Source organism: Mus musculus, chromosome 1 (assembly GCF_000001635.26).
Source record: "Mus musculus strain C57BL/6J chromosome 1, GRCm38.p6 C57BL/6J".
Taxonomy (NCBI): Eukaryota; Metazoa; Chordata; class Mammalia; order Rodentia; family Muridae; genus Mus; species Mus musculus.
In genome coordinates, this window is record NC_000067.6 from 187,229,801 (window position 1) to 187,241,924 (window position 12,124).

Sequence of the window (12,124 nt, forward strand, 5' to 3'; positions counted from 1 at the left end):
GAATTGCTAAGTGGGTGCTGGGAATTGAACGCAGGTCCTCTGGAAGAGCAGCCAGTTTTTTTTAATTGCTGAGCCATCTCACCAATCCCAAATAAATACTTTTAAAAAAGACTATTTTAATTTAAAAGGTCACCAGTGACTATTTCTTGATTGGTTAAAATCAAGCAGGCACATAAGCGCTTTTAGAATAACAGTTTTCTCAGAGGCCAAGCTTTTCAGGATTTGATCTTATTTTCTATATATTTTCACTTAACTGGCCTGACATATATATATTGTTTCCATTAGAACCATAGTGATGTTGTGTTCTTTTTGGAGTATATGTTATTTATTTGAACTTCCATATTAAATTTGAACCCCTATCTTGTTCTTTAGTTTATGCAGAAAAACAAGAACCTTTCTTACTATTGGCTTGACTTTGTGCCATGGCACGGCCACTAGCATGGACCTTGTCTCTTTGGGAAGCGATAGGGTTGATGGGAAATTCTCAGAGCAGCTTTTCTAGAGTATTTACAAATGTGGTTAGGGAAGTCATTTCACATTGGCCCAGTGTTTCTGTGCTGAGTCTTGGCCTGCGACGGGTGCGACTTTCCCATCTTATTGAGCTGCGGCTTGAGCTGAATCACACAGCACAGCAGAAAGGGAGCAGTGAGCCTTTGATGAGAACAGGCAATAGACTGTGTCCCCAAGTCAGCACTCTGCAGTCACATCCACTTACTGTCTAGGTCTCATTAGACTCCTGGGCTTTTTTTTGTGTGCCAAAAATAATGTGTTCTGTAGTTAGTGGAACTGGGATAGTTGAAGTTTTGATTTGGAAAAAAAGAAAAGGAAAGCAAAAAGAAAAGGAAAAGAAAAAGAAACGTTATTTTCTCTCAGACCTTTGTCAGGCTCAGGTCCGTCTCTGAGCTGCTGCGTCTTTAAAGCTTGAGCGCCAAGGACCAGTGCTTGTTTGATGTGCTTCATTTGTCTTCTTTTCCTGGTTGTAGTGACACCAGCAGTCTCAGCAGCACTGACGCGGGCTTGTTCACCAACGATGAGGGAAGACAAGGTACTGAGACATGGATCCCCTTTGAAAAACTCCATTTGAAAGCTGTGCATATTGCTGGTGATTGTATAAGCTGCCAACAGTAACCCCTTGGCATTACAGATGCTACTTAGCGACTGCTGTTTAGTATAGTGGCTGGTTCCTATACTCCACAGACGATGGTTTGGCTTCCTGACCCACTTACAAACTATATCTAAAAGTAGCGCTTGCCACTAAGCTTTGCACACTCCAGTCTTTGCAATCTGTAGCGAGAGTCAGACACTGACTCTTATCCTCCTCCTTATTTCAAATGGTTGTGAAACTGTAAGCATTTAAATGGATTTGTAATGGTTTGTCATTTTATTCTGTTGTCACATTTACACTGTCCGACTTATATGTAATTAAATGGCTTTTATTAATTCACTATTATACATTATTGAACACTGTTGAACACTGTTTGAGGTCTTCTCTATCCTGCAGAAACCCAGAATCTTTTTAGACCTCAGCGTTGCAGTGTTTTGAGTGAGGAACCATGCTCACCTTGCTTGACTTCATTCCTCACACAAGCCGGCTTCTCATCCATTGTACAGATCCTAGAGTTGCACTAGCCATATGTGTTAGCTATATGTGGACTTATCACGGAGGTATCATATTTTTAAAAGTGCAATATTAAGTTCAGGAATGGTAGCTTATGCCCTTAATCCTAGCACTTAGAGTCAGAAGCAGGCAGATGATATATTATCTGTGAATTCTACACCAGTAAGGGCTACTTCGTGAGACCCTGTCTCAAAAACAAACCAATCAAACAAGAAGAAGAAGGCGGCATCTGCAGAAAGTAGGTTCTACAGAAAGGAAGAGAACATTTATTGTCTGAATTACAGACTCTTGAGTGATTTTATGGGAAGGGAAAAGCACAGTAATATTGCTCATGTTTTCCCCCAGACCTCCTTGGTGAGGACAGCAGGTGAGAGGACCACACCCCTCACTGCTGTGCACACGTCACCAGGAGCATGCCAGTAGAACTACCTTGGTAATAGACTTGAGTTTTGTTAAAGTACAGATCTTACCCAGCTTATAGATGTTGATATGATCAAATAAAATGATAAACTTTAATAAGAAGAAACTTGTTGGCAAGCCTGGCACTCTTTAGAAGGCCCTGACTTAGGGAGAAATAGCAACAGTTACTGTGATTTTATTGTATCTTGTGTTGCTGGAGATTTTCTGTTATTTAATTTACCTTCTTCTCACTTCATTTCATTTATTAAGAACTGTATGAGTTCCCGATTTTTATTTATTTTAAATGAGGGAACTAATAGAGCAGAAGTGACTTTCTCCATGTTACAGGACAATGGATTTTTAATTCACCGATCACCATCTCTTGCCCAAGCTTTTAATGACTATTTAATTTACTTTTTAACAGTATCGTGGTGTATCATATAAAACTGAAGTCAACTAACTTCATTGTTTTAGCGTAGTTTTCCTTTTTCTTTTTGAGACATGTTCTATGTTTATATAACACAAGCTGGCCTAAACATTCTCCAGCTGCGCCACCCTAAAGCGTGGGATTAGGCTTGTGCCAATCCCTGGCATAGTGCTGTGCCAACGGCAGTGCAGATATAAGGAGGTCGTCTCTAGTGAGTCCCTGCTTGCATTTAATAGACTTGCTCTGGGACGTTGTAATTTACCTCGCCTATGAAATACTGATACTTGTTTTGCAAATTGTAATTTTTAACAAAATATTTTTATTAGTTCTCTAAGTTAAACAGTCTTGTGATACTCATTTCACAGCTGCTTTTAACTTCGTTTATTTGAACTAAATCTGTTTCTCATATATCATCCTCAGCTAAGGTTTAGACAGTTTTGCATATATTTTGCTTCATGGTTGCAGTTTCCATTTTAATATTAAGAGATTTCACAATCAGAAGTCCCTTAAAAGGGACAGTGATTGTTTACGAATGAAAGCTCTCGTCACACAGACTGTCAGCACTCGCGGCTCCTTGGGATCTTAGGCACAGTTAGTGCGCACTTTCAAATCTTCCTTGTTTCTTATTTTTGTAAGCTATCTACATTCAATACTTTAATCATTTTTATATGTTTGTCTCTTTATAGCTCTTAATAATCCCTTAAGAGAAAGATAAAAACGTTGCCAGTCCCTGATCTTAAGTGGATTTAATGGTCATTGTAAATGACCTGCTAGGTTCCCCTTACAACAGCAGTGAATACTTGCTGTTCCTGAGGTATCTGTTGCCATGAAGAACTGACTCTGTGGACCCTGACGCTGACTCTGGTGGATTTTTGTCTTCTCCCAGGTGATGATGAGCAGAGTGACTGGTTCTATGAGAAGGAGTCAGGCGGAGCGTGCGGGATTGCTGGAGTCGTGCCCTGGTGGGAAAAGGATGAGCCAGCAGAGCTGGACACCAACCTGCCCGACCCTGTGTTTGAGAGTATCTTAAGTGGCTCCTTCCCTCTCATGTCCCATCCTGGCAGAGGAGGTCAGTAGTTGTCCCTGAGTGCTTCTCCTGTTAGCTTATGGCTCCTCCTGGCTAGACTGACTGGGAGGACAGACCAATGTGGAGGCAGGAGAGACACAGGTGCTGGAGAGAAGCTTGCTGGGCCCTAGCCATCTCCTGCTGTGACAGCATTGAAAGTGCTTGCCCTCTTCCTGCATTCACTCATCAGGGTGGGGAGGAGGGTCACCAGGTCACCAGGTGGTGGATGGAGGGAGAGTTCTTAGCTTTGTAATGCGAGCCTTAGAGCCCTGCTGGGAATTTCCTCAGCTCTTTTAAGTATGAATTTCACATTTCCTCCAATAATTTCCGTGGTGTTCACAACTATCAGCAGGCTAGTTTTACTTCTCTGATGACAGACAGGATCTTCTGTGCCCCAGCGATCACATATCTTCTCAGTTGACTGTTTGATTCCCAGGTTTCCAAGCTAGACTCAGTCGCCTTCATGGAACGCCTTCAAAGAATATTAAAAAGTCTTCAGGGGCTCCACCTTCAATGGTAGGCATGCTTTTTTATTGAATTGTCATGTTTGGAAATGTTTCCATTTCTCTGGAATAAAAAGGCACATCCCCATTCTTCATTTATATTCTAATGTTATACTTAAAAATAATCCATTTCTTTGTAGGCTACAAACTGGACCAGTGAGATTCCCCTATAAGCCAAATCTTCTAATGCTAATAAATTAGTTACATTTGAACACCTGGGGAATGACATTCGAAGGAACCTGGCTCCTGTCCTCTTCCCGGGAGGGACACACTGAAGTGTGAGCCTCTTTGATGCAGGCCTGGGGCTGTTTGTGCTGCAGGATTGGTGGTGGTCTCTCTTTTAGCCTCAAGTGAAACTGACTGGGAGGATTCCCTGGGATGTAGGTTGACCCTGGGGAGATAAAAACTACAAACTACTGTATATTTTTATACATTTTTCTTTTATGGTTTTTAACATTGGATCTATTTATGAATTGCTTGCTTTGCCAAATGCTAACTAAAGATAGAAAATTAAACTATATTTAACTCAAGTATTCCTTATTATTTCTATGATTGGTGGAGATTCAATTTTAATATCTGTTTGTAAATAAGAAATGATGCATTGCCATTTATGGTTTATTTTAACAGGAGTCTCCTCTAGCAGTGGGATTTAAAACAGTTGTGTTTTACTCAGGGTTCTTGAATAAGGTGATGTAAGTAATAGGTGAGGTTGATAATCTTTATGTTTTATTAGGTTTACTTCATACTTAGACAATTGTTCTGTACTAATCCTGTTACAGTCTTACTGGGTTGTGACAGTCCTCCTACCTCTCACACAGCACAGGGAGGACACCGGTCAGCATCGGGGAGTCAGCTGCTCTTACGTTTTCAGTGCTGTGTATCTGAGCCTTGAACGAGTCTCAGCTGCCTGGCTTGGCGCTCTATGAGATCACTGCCCGTGTGTTTTAACAGTGCTGCACAACTGCGTCTCAGCATCTCGTCTGACGGGAGACGCTGGTTCATCCTTAGGATGGCCGCCCACGTGTGCCATTGAGTTTTAGAAATACTTGCATAAGCTCATTTTCACCAATCAGGAGGGAAATCAGACATTTTCATTGGTGGTGTAATTCTTACAGTTTACTAGTTTGAGCCATTTGAGTTTTTAAAAATGATTACTATTTTTGTAAAATTCCTATAATTGATAGTCTTTATGGTTTAATGTTTTCGTACTGTATGGTTTGATTGTCAGCTCAGCATTTAATGGCTAAATTAAATATCATTGGAAAGGAAACTTAAAGTTGACATTACTTTTACCTCAGATTTTATGTTCTGAAAGATGTAAAATTAAGTAGGAATGTATGACAATGTCTCTGGAGATACTAAAGGTGACTTGGTGCAAGTTGAGCCCCTGACTTTTCCATGTTTAAAGGTGCAGAGATGTTCTTAGTAATTGTAGTAGGGATTTTAATACTGTGTCTCAGAGCAAAAATGTGTGGTTTTTACTGAATTACAGAAATGCGTTTGTTCTGTGTGGTCACTATCGTTTAGATCTGAATGAGTCACTGTCACAGCCCAGCCTATCACTCTGCCTCACCAATCATGAATCTAGATGAGGGCTATCTAATTCTTGGCTTAGTTTTACCTATTTTTATTTTTGGTCCATTGCTTGCTTGAGCATAGCTGGGATTTGTAGGCCATTTTCTAGGCTTATTGCAGCCTCCCTGTCGTATTTCATAGAAGCTATTACACTGATAGGCTAGCTTCATGGTGGTGATGATACATGGCTCCACCATACCCGAGCTGCCTTTCCTGGCTAAATTGTAAAGAGGTGATTAGGCTTCACTTCATGGAGTTACTCTGTGTGTGTTTTACATGGAATGAGTGTGTTAGGCCAGACTTTTACTGCAAACAGAGGCATCCTAAAGGCTTGCTTTCTCACAACCCTGAATTGTCCTTGTTTAGAGTTTTACATACTGTAATTTTTCTTTCCCAATAAAATCTCTGACTTGAGTAATAAAGGTAAGATTTTCAGTTTTTGCAGATATTTTTCAATTCTCTGTTTTTGCTAATTTTATACATAGTTTACTACCTTAAAAACTTTAACCTGCTAAGGCAGTCATCATTAAGGGGCACCTGTTATTTCTTACAATAAATTAAATTCATTTAGCGTAGATTCACACTGGGAAAGCCAAAGTATATTTGAGAGATTCATTTCATGGGCAGATTTCAACATGTCTAGCTCCAGCCCTTTAGTGAGGACAGCGACAGAGGCTGCTGAGTGGGAAGCGATGTTGGGGGGTCTGTGAAGGAAATGACAGGGGAACCTGATGGAGATGTGACTGTCCCAAGTGACTGTGCAGTCTCACTCTGAGGGCTTGGCAGGGTTAGGTTCTTGGTGGTCTGCGGTCCCCATCTTGTCATTAGCTGTTGCTGCATAATGGTATGATTGTATTTATGTTTAAAGATATTTACTGTGCATTCCTGACTCAGGATGTGAAACTTATGGCAAATAGCACCAAAAAGGCCGAGCAAAGATTCTCTAACAAGTATTTTGTCCACAAGGCTCACTGACCTTCTCATGCTTAGTCACAATGGCAGGCTCCGCTTTCAACCTGAGTTTGGGGCCTGAATTTGAAACAGTAAGTTCACTAGTTAAAGCTCGAGAATGCCAGTGACCCAGTACTCAGTAGGTCACGCAAAGGACACGTGTTACTGGGTCAGCTCTGCAGTAAAAGGACAGTCTGTGTTCTCAGCTGGGAGTCTTCACTCGGTGAGGCAGCTCAGAGTTTCCACAGCTGTACACATAGCCAAGAAGATCTGCACAAGTTCTTAGTATTGCCTTTCAGGTTGCAAATACATTTTAGCTGGTGGAATTTTTCAGATTCAGAATCTGCAAGGAAGAACAAAAATTGAGTATAGTTTTTGTAGAAAACAGAGTGGAATCGTAGAACAGTGGTTCTTAGCCTGTAGGTCGTGACCTTCACAGGGGTTGGGTATCAGATACTCTGCATATCAGTTATTTGCATTATGATTCATAATGTTATGAAGTAGCAGCAAAATAACGTCATGGATGGGGTCGGTCAGCACAGCATGAAGAAAGTGTTGCAGTACTAGGAGCCTGAGAACTGCTGGTGCAGAGGGCCACAGATGGGCGACTCATGTGCTTAGGAATTCATGCCGGCTCTTAGGATTGCTTGAATGTACATGGTAAACCTCAGTTTCTTGTTTTGTTAAATATAGACTACTTACTTGATAGAAGTGTTGTCAGGCTTTAACGAGGCTCAGGTCCATCTTTGACCCATAGTATGTAGTAATAAGTGATAACTGCTGTTGTTATTGCAGATAATAAACATAGCTGGTAGTGCAACTTATCATGAATCCAAGTGTAGAATTTAACCTTCAACTTTTCAATTCATATTTCATATATAATTTGACATTACCTTAATAGAGTACATTATTTTATAGATCTTTGGGTTCCTTTTGTATCTTATTTATGTTTAATCTGACTTCTGTCTATGGTATAGTCTGTTCTGAATGAATTTTTGGTTAACAAGTCTCAAAATTGAACTGGTCAGCTCTAAGGCCTGTCTCTCCATGCCTCCTCCATCTCAGACCAATCATTAAGCTATTCTTTTACACTGTTTACAAGGTTTGAATCCAGTTTTAATCCTTAAATAAGTATGCCCATGTATATGTGAGATTATATGTCTTGAGAAGTTCCTGTTGGGAAGAACTACTTGTCTGGCCATGGTGGTATATACAGTTCCACCACTTGAGAGGCAGAGACCAGAGACTCAGGACTTAAAGATCATCCTTGATAAAATAACAAATTTGAGGTTAGCCTCAATTATGAGACTCTGTCTCAAAAATCGCAAAAAGAAGTACTGCTGTTGTCTGGTTAGAAACTCCAGTTTATTGGTGCCCTGCTAACCAGCCTTTTACCATGTAATTTTCGGAGAATTGTTATTTATACGGAATGTGCTGGGGTTTTACCTTGCTTAGGGTTTTATTGCTGTGAACAGACACCATGGCCAAGGCAGCTCTTACAAGGAACAGCGTTTAACTGGGGCTGGGTTACAGGGTCAGAGGTTCAGACCATTATCACCAAGGTGTGAGCTGCAGGAGCTAAAACTTGTACATCTTCATTTGAAGACAAACAGGAGAAGACCAGCTTCTAGGCAGCTAGGACAAGCGTAAGGCCACATTGGCACGCTTCCGCAACAAGGCCACGCCTCCCAATAGTGCCACCCCCTGGAGCAAGCCTATTCCAACTACCATAGGCAGTCACCCAGAAGATAGAGCCTGCACTCTTGACGTGTGTAGACTATTCATTAAGTAAGTTTGCAGCGATAACACAGCGATGATGCTGGAACCTAGCTTGAGGAGAGTGTCCTTGCAGCATGGCTCAGTAACCTCACTAAAGGGCAGCTGTCCATTTGGCCAGAATGCCCTACTCTTCGGTTTTTTGTTTCATTTTTGTTTGATTTTTAACAGAGTCTCACTGTAGCCCTGGCTGCATGGAACTCACTATGTAGTCCTGAACCTTTGAACTATGTAGGCTTTGAACCTGCCTCTTCTCAGTGCTGGGATTAAAGGTGTTCACCACATACCTGGCTCAGAATACTCTACTCCTAAGTATTCCAATTATGTTTTCCAATTTGTGTTTTCTGACGGTGAAATAGTTTTAAATTCTCTTTTTATTTTGTTTTAAACTAATGAATCATCAACAGGTCTAATATTCACTGAATCTATTCAAATTGTAATGACTGCAGAAAGAGTGGGAGGGAAAGACTCATCTCAAAGCACAGTGTTTGAAAATCAGTCTTATGTAAGACATTGTGGTAAAGTAGAGGGCTTTGTGTGCCGTGTTTACAGTTGCTTGAAGACCAGTTTTGTGCGATTATAAGACCATGTAAAGTGTTTTGCAAAAATAAATAAAGAAAGAAAGAAAAAGAATGTGGTGGAGTTGATTTCTTATGTCTGTTTCAAGTCTAAGTATATGATCAAAGCCTGCATGTTAACCCTTTCTACAAAGTGTCCTATTACTGTTCATACATAACTTGTGTCAAGGGCAGAGGAGCCCTTCAGGCGGTTCATGCTGGGACTGGCCATGAACAACTGTTGTAGGTACAACTGTAGGAACAACTGTTGTAGGTACAACTGTAGGAGCAACTGCTGTAGGTGTTGTAGGTACTTCCTTTCTGAAGTTGTGTTGACAGTGACCGTCTTACTACAGGGAACTCTTCATATGTCCTCTCAGTGTTTGTGGTGCCGTTTCTCAAGGTTCTAAAGTAGGAATATTTAGGCTCTGCTATAGCCTTTTACTGAGAAGGCTCATTTAAAATGGAATTCGTGCCGGGCGTGGTGGCGCACGCCTTTAATCCCAGCACTCGGGAGGCAGAGACAGGCGGATTTCTGAGTTCGAGGCCAGCCTGGTCTACAGAGTGAGCTCCAGGACAGCCAGGGCTATAAAGAGAAACCCTGTCTTGAAAAACCAAAAAAAAAAAAAAAAATAAATAAAAAAAAAAAATAAAAATAAAATGGAATTCGTTTAGAAAAGGGGTTTAAATAACTATTTTTTAACACTAGTCAAAGAGAAAAGAGTTTATGACAGAAAATCTAAAGTGATATAAAATAACACACAGCCTGTGTCTGCAACTATATTTTGATTATAAGGTGAGTATTATTCAAGCCTTTTTAGTGGAAATTTTAGCAGCTGGATCCTTTATGATTATCTTCTTGCCTGGAAATCTGTATTCCTAGAGCATTTTTTGGAGACTTTGGAGAATGTATGTTTAGAAAGTTATATTCTAATTATGCTAATTATATATTAATTTCATGTTCTTTTCAGTATCAGCTTGAAACCTCGATTTCAAGCTATTTTAATCTTAGAATTTTTGGAGATAAAATTGGTTCTGTATTATAGAAAAATACAAATTAATAAAATGTTAATATTTCTCATATAAAATCTAGTATTTTCTGTTTGCTTTAAATTTTTACTTCATGTTATTTTATATATTGTGAAATTTTAATGAACATAATTAATCATTGAAAATGTAAACCTCATATCATCTCATAAGGATCAATATTAGTACAGATATTCTTGGATTATATTTTTAATGTGGATATACATACTTATTTAACAGTGCATTGTAGTACACCCATTTATTCACTGACTTGCATCTGAGTGCTGTATTCTCCATTTGCTTAAGAACTCCTTAGGAAGCAGCATATGCAGACAATCCATCATATGTCTTAATGGGACAAAGTGGGACCACATGTATTTTTCTGTAGATTAAGTACTTGTGCTTGCCTTTCTCCTGACGCAGTGTTGACGTGGCTCCATTGTTTGAACTTGGGTTTGTGGTTTCAGTATGGTGTGCCATGTAACATAACAGTGCTCAGTGTGTGCTGGATCCTTTCTGTGTACTGTTGATGTATTTAAGTCAGTACTATTAACATTCCTATAAAGTAGGTTTGTGTTTATACTTTAAACTGGAAATTAATTTGATTTGGATGTTTCTACATATTGCTGTCATGTTTCTAATAAATATAAATTCTCTTCCTAAAGTAGTCTTTATTTCTGTTTAACATATTAAAGTGTGAGTTATGTTGAGAATCCTTATCAGTTTTCACTGTGTTGAATGGCACCCACGATCAAGAAGTGCTGTAATGATCATAAAGTATTTATGGCTTGGAGTGGGTTAATAATTATCTCCTGGTACTTTCTTACCAATCTTTAATGTCACCCAGTCTAGAGCCTTCTGGTCAGTTTTTCTACTCTCTGTGTTAATTCACTGTGTTCTCCTTCCCTCCAAGGAAGCCCGTCTTCTCTCTTAGCGTGTTGCTATATTCCTTCAACTATGATGAAATCTATATGTCTTATGTTTCCTCTTATTTTGGAGTAACTTGGTAAGATTCTGGGACAGTCTAGGATGTTTTGGCTGATACCTGAAGGATGAGTTAGAACTCACTAACTCATGGAGGGTAGGAAGTGGGAGGCATGAAGGCATAGCAAGTGCTTGAGTTGACCTGTCATTTTGAGGGGTTTGAGATAAGCATGCCAAGAATTGATTGATTGGATAGACTGATTGATTAGATAAATGTGGAGGGGTTTATAAGACATACAGTTGAGATAAACATAGCAAGAATTGGATCATAGTCTATTGTAATCTTGTGAAGCCGTGTCGTCCCTGATCATCCCTGGTCATCCCTGGCTATCCTGATAGTTGTATAGAATATGCATTAGGTAAGTATAAGCTAAGATTATACCCGAGCTAAGATTTCTATCCTAGTCCTTCCTCCATTTGATATGAAACAGAGAATGGACTGAATCTTGATTTACGCGTGAATCTTCTATCTCAGTATGTGAATGGTGTCCACTTACTCAAGCAGGATTGGTCAGTACTGCCTCCACTAGAGAAAACAATGTTACAACTGTGTATGTAACATTGTAACCAGGGCATTCTTACATCTGGCTACTGTCAATGATTATTGTGGTCACCTATAGCTTTTAGTTTAATGAGTAAAAGTAATCTTGGAGGGGGAAAAGTAAGCAGACAAAAGTAGCCGGGGTGATGGGGTGCGGTTATAGGGACAAAGAAGACACACAATTAGAAAGGCAGCAGGACAGTTGCAAGACACGAAGGTTATTGCATAACATTGTAGGCTACAATGACTTCCTGGCCTTAACCCGCCTAGTGGCTGCTGTTGCTCAGGTTGCTCTTCCACTGGCCACTCATCTGAAGAAAGGAGCATGTACAGCCTCATGCCTGTGCATTCAGAAGACGGGTTAGGGTCAAGGAACTTTGTAAGTGGTAGCTGTTTAGATGGGACTTAGACTGTCCTGTTTAATGTTTAATCACAGTGACTATACCAAAAGTGAATGTGTAAGTGCTTGTATTCTCTTCTGCCCTGTGACTTCTCAGATGCCACACCTTCTGAATTTAAAAAACAAATTGTATAACAGTAATATGAGTTCTTCTGTCACTTAGAGAAATGCCTTCAGATTAATATTTATTAGATATCTATAGACTTGTTTTTAAAGCATAGTCTCATGTAGTCTAAGCTGGCTTTGAACTTGCTATGGAACCGAGGATGGCTTCCACCTTTTAAGTGTTACATCACAAGCA

General features: G+C 39.9%; 1 protein-coding gene across 13 annotated transcripts in view; it reads left to right on the plus strand.

The window, feature by feature from the left end:
• Gpatch2 (G patch domain containing 2) overlaps window positions 1-12,124 on the plus strand; it is a 157,040-nt gene that overhangs the window by 15,195 nt on the left and 129,721 nt on the right. For 11 of the 13 annotated variants that reach the window (XR_003946457.1, NR_151741.1, XM_030242477.1 and 8 more), the window contains 3 exons: window positions 984-1,045; window positions 3,331-3,513; window positions 3,947-4,026. Coding sequence is in view for 11 of the 13 variants with exons in the window: in XM_030242477.1 (XP_030098337.1) it covers window positions 984-1,045; window positions 3,331-3,513; window positions 3,947-4,026 (325 nt within the window). In the remaining 2 variants the exon portion in view is untranslated. Of the gene's footprint in view, window positions 1-983; window positions 1,046-3,330; window positions 3,514-3,946; window positions 4,027-4,153; window positions 4,542-4,831; window positions 8,940-12,124 lie in introns of those variants that run through there. The other 2 variants (NM_001357647.1, NM_001357648.1) reach the window with 2 other exon arrangements.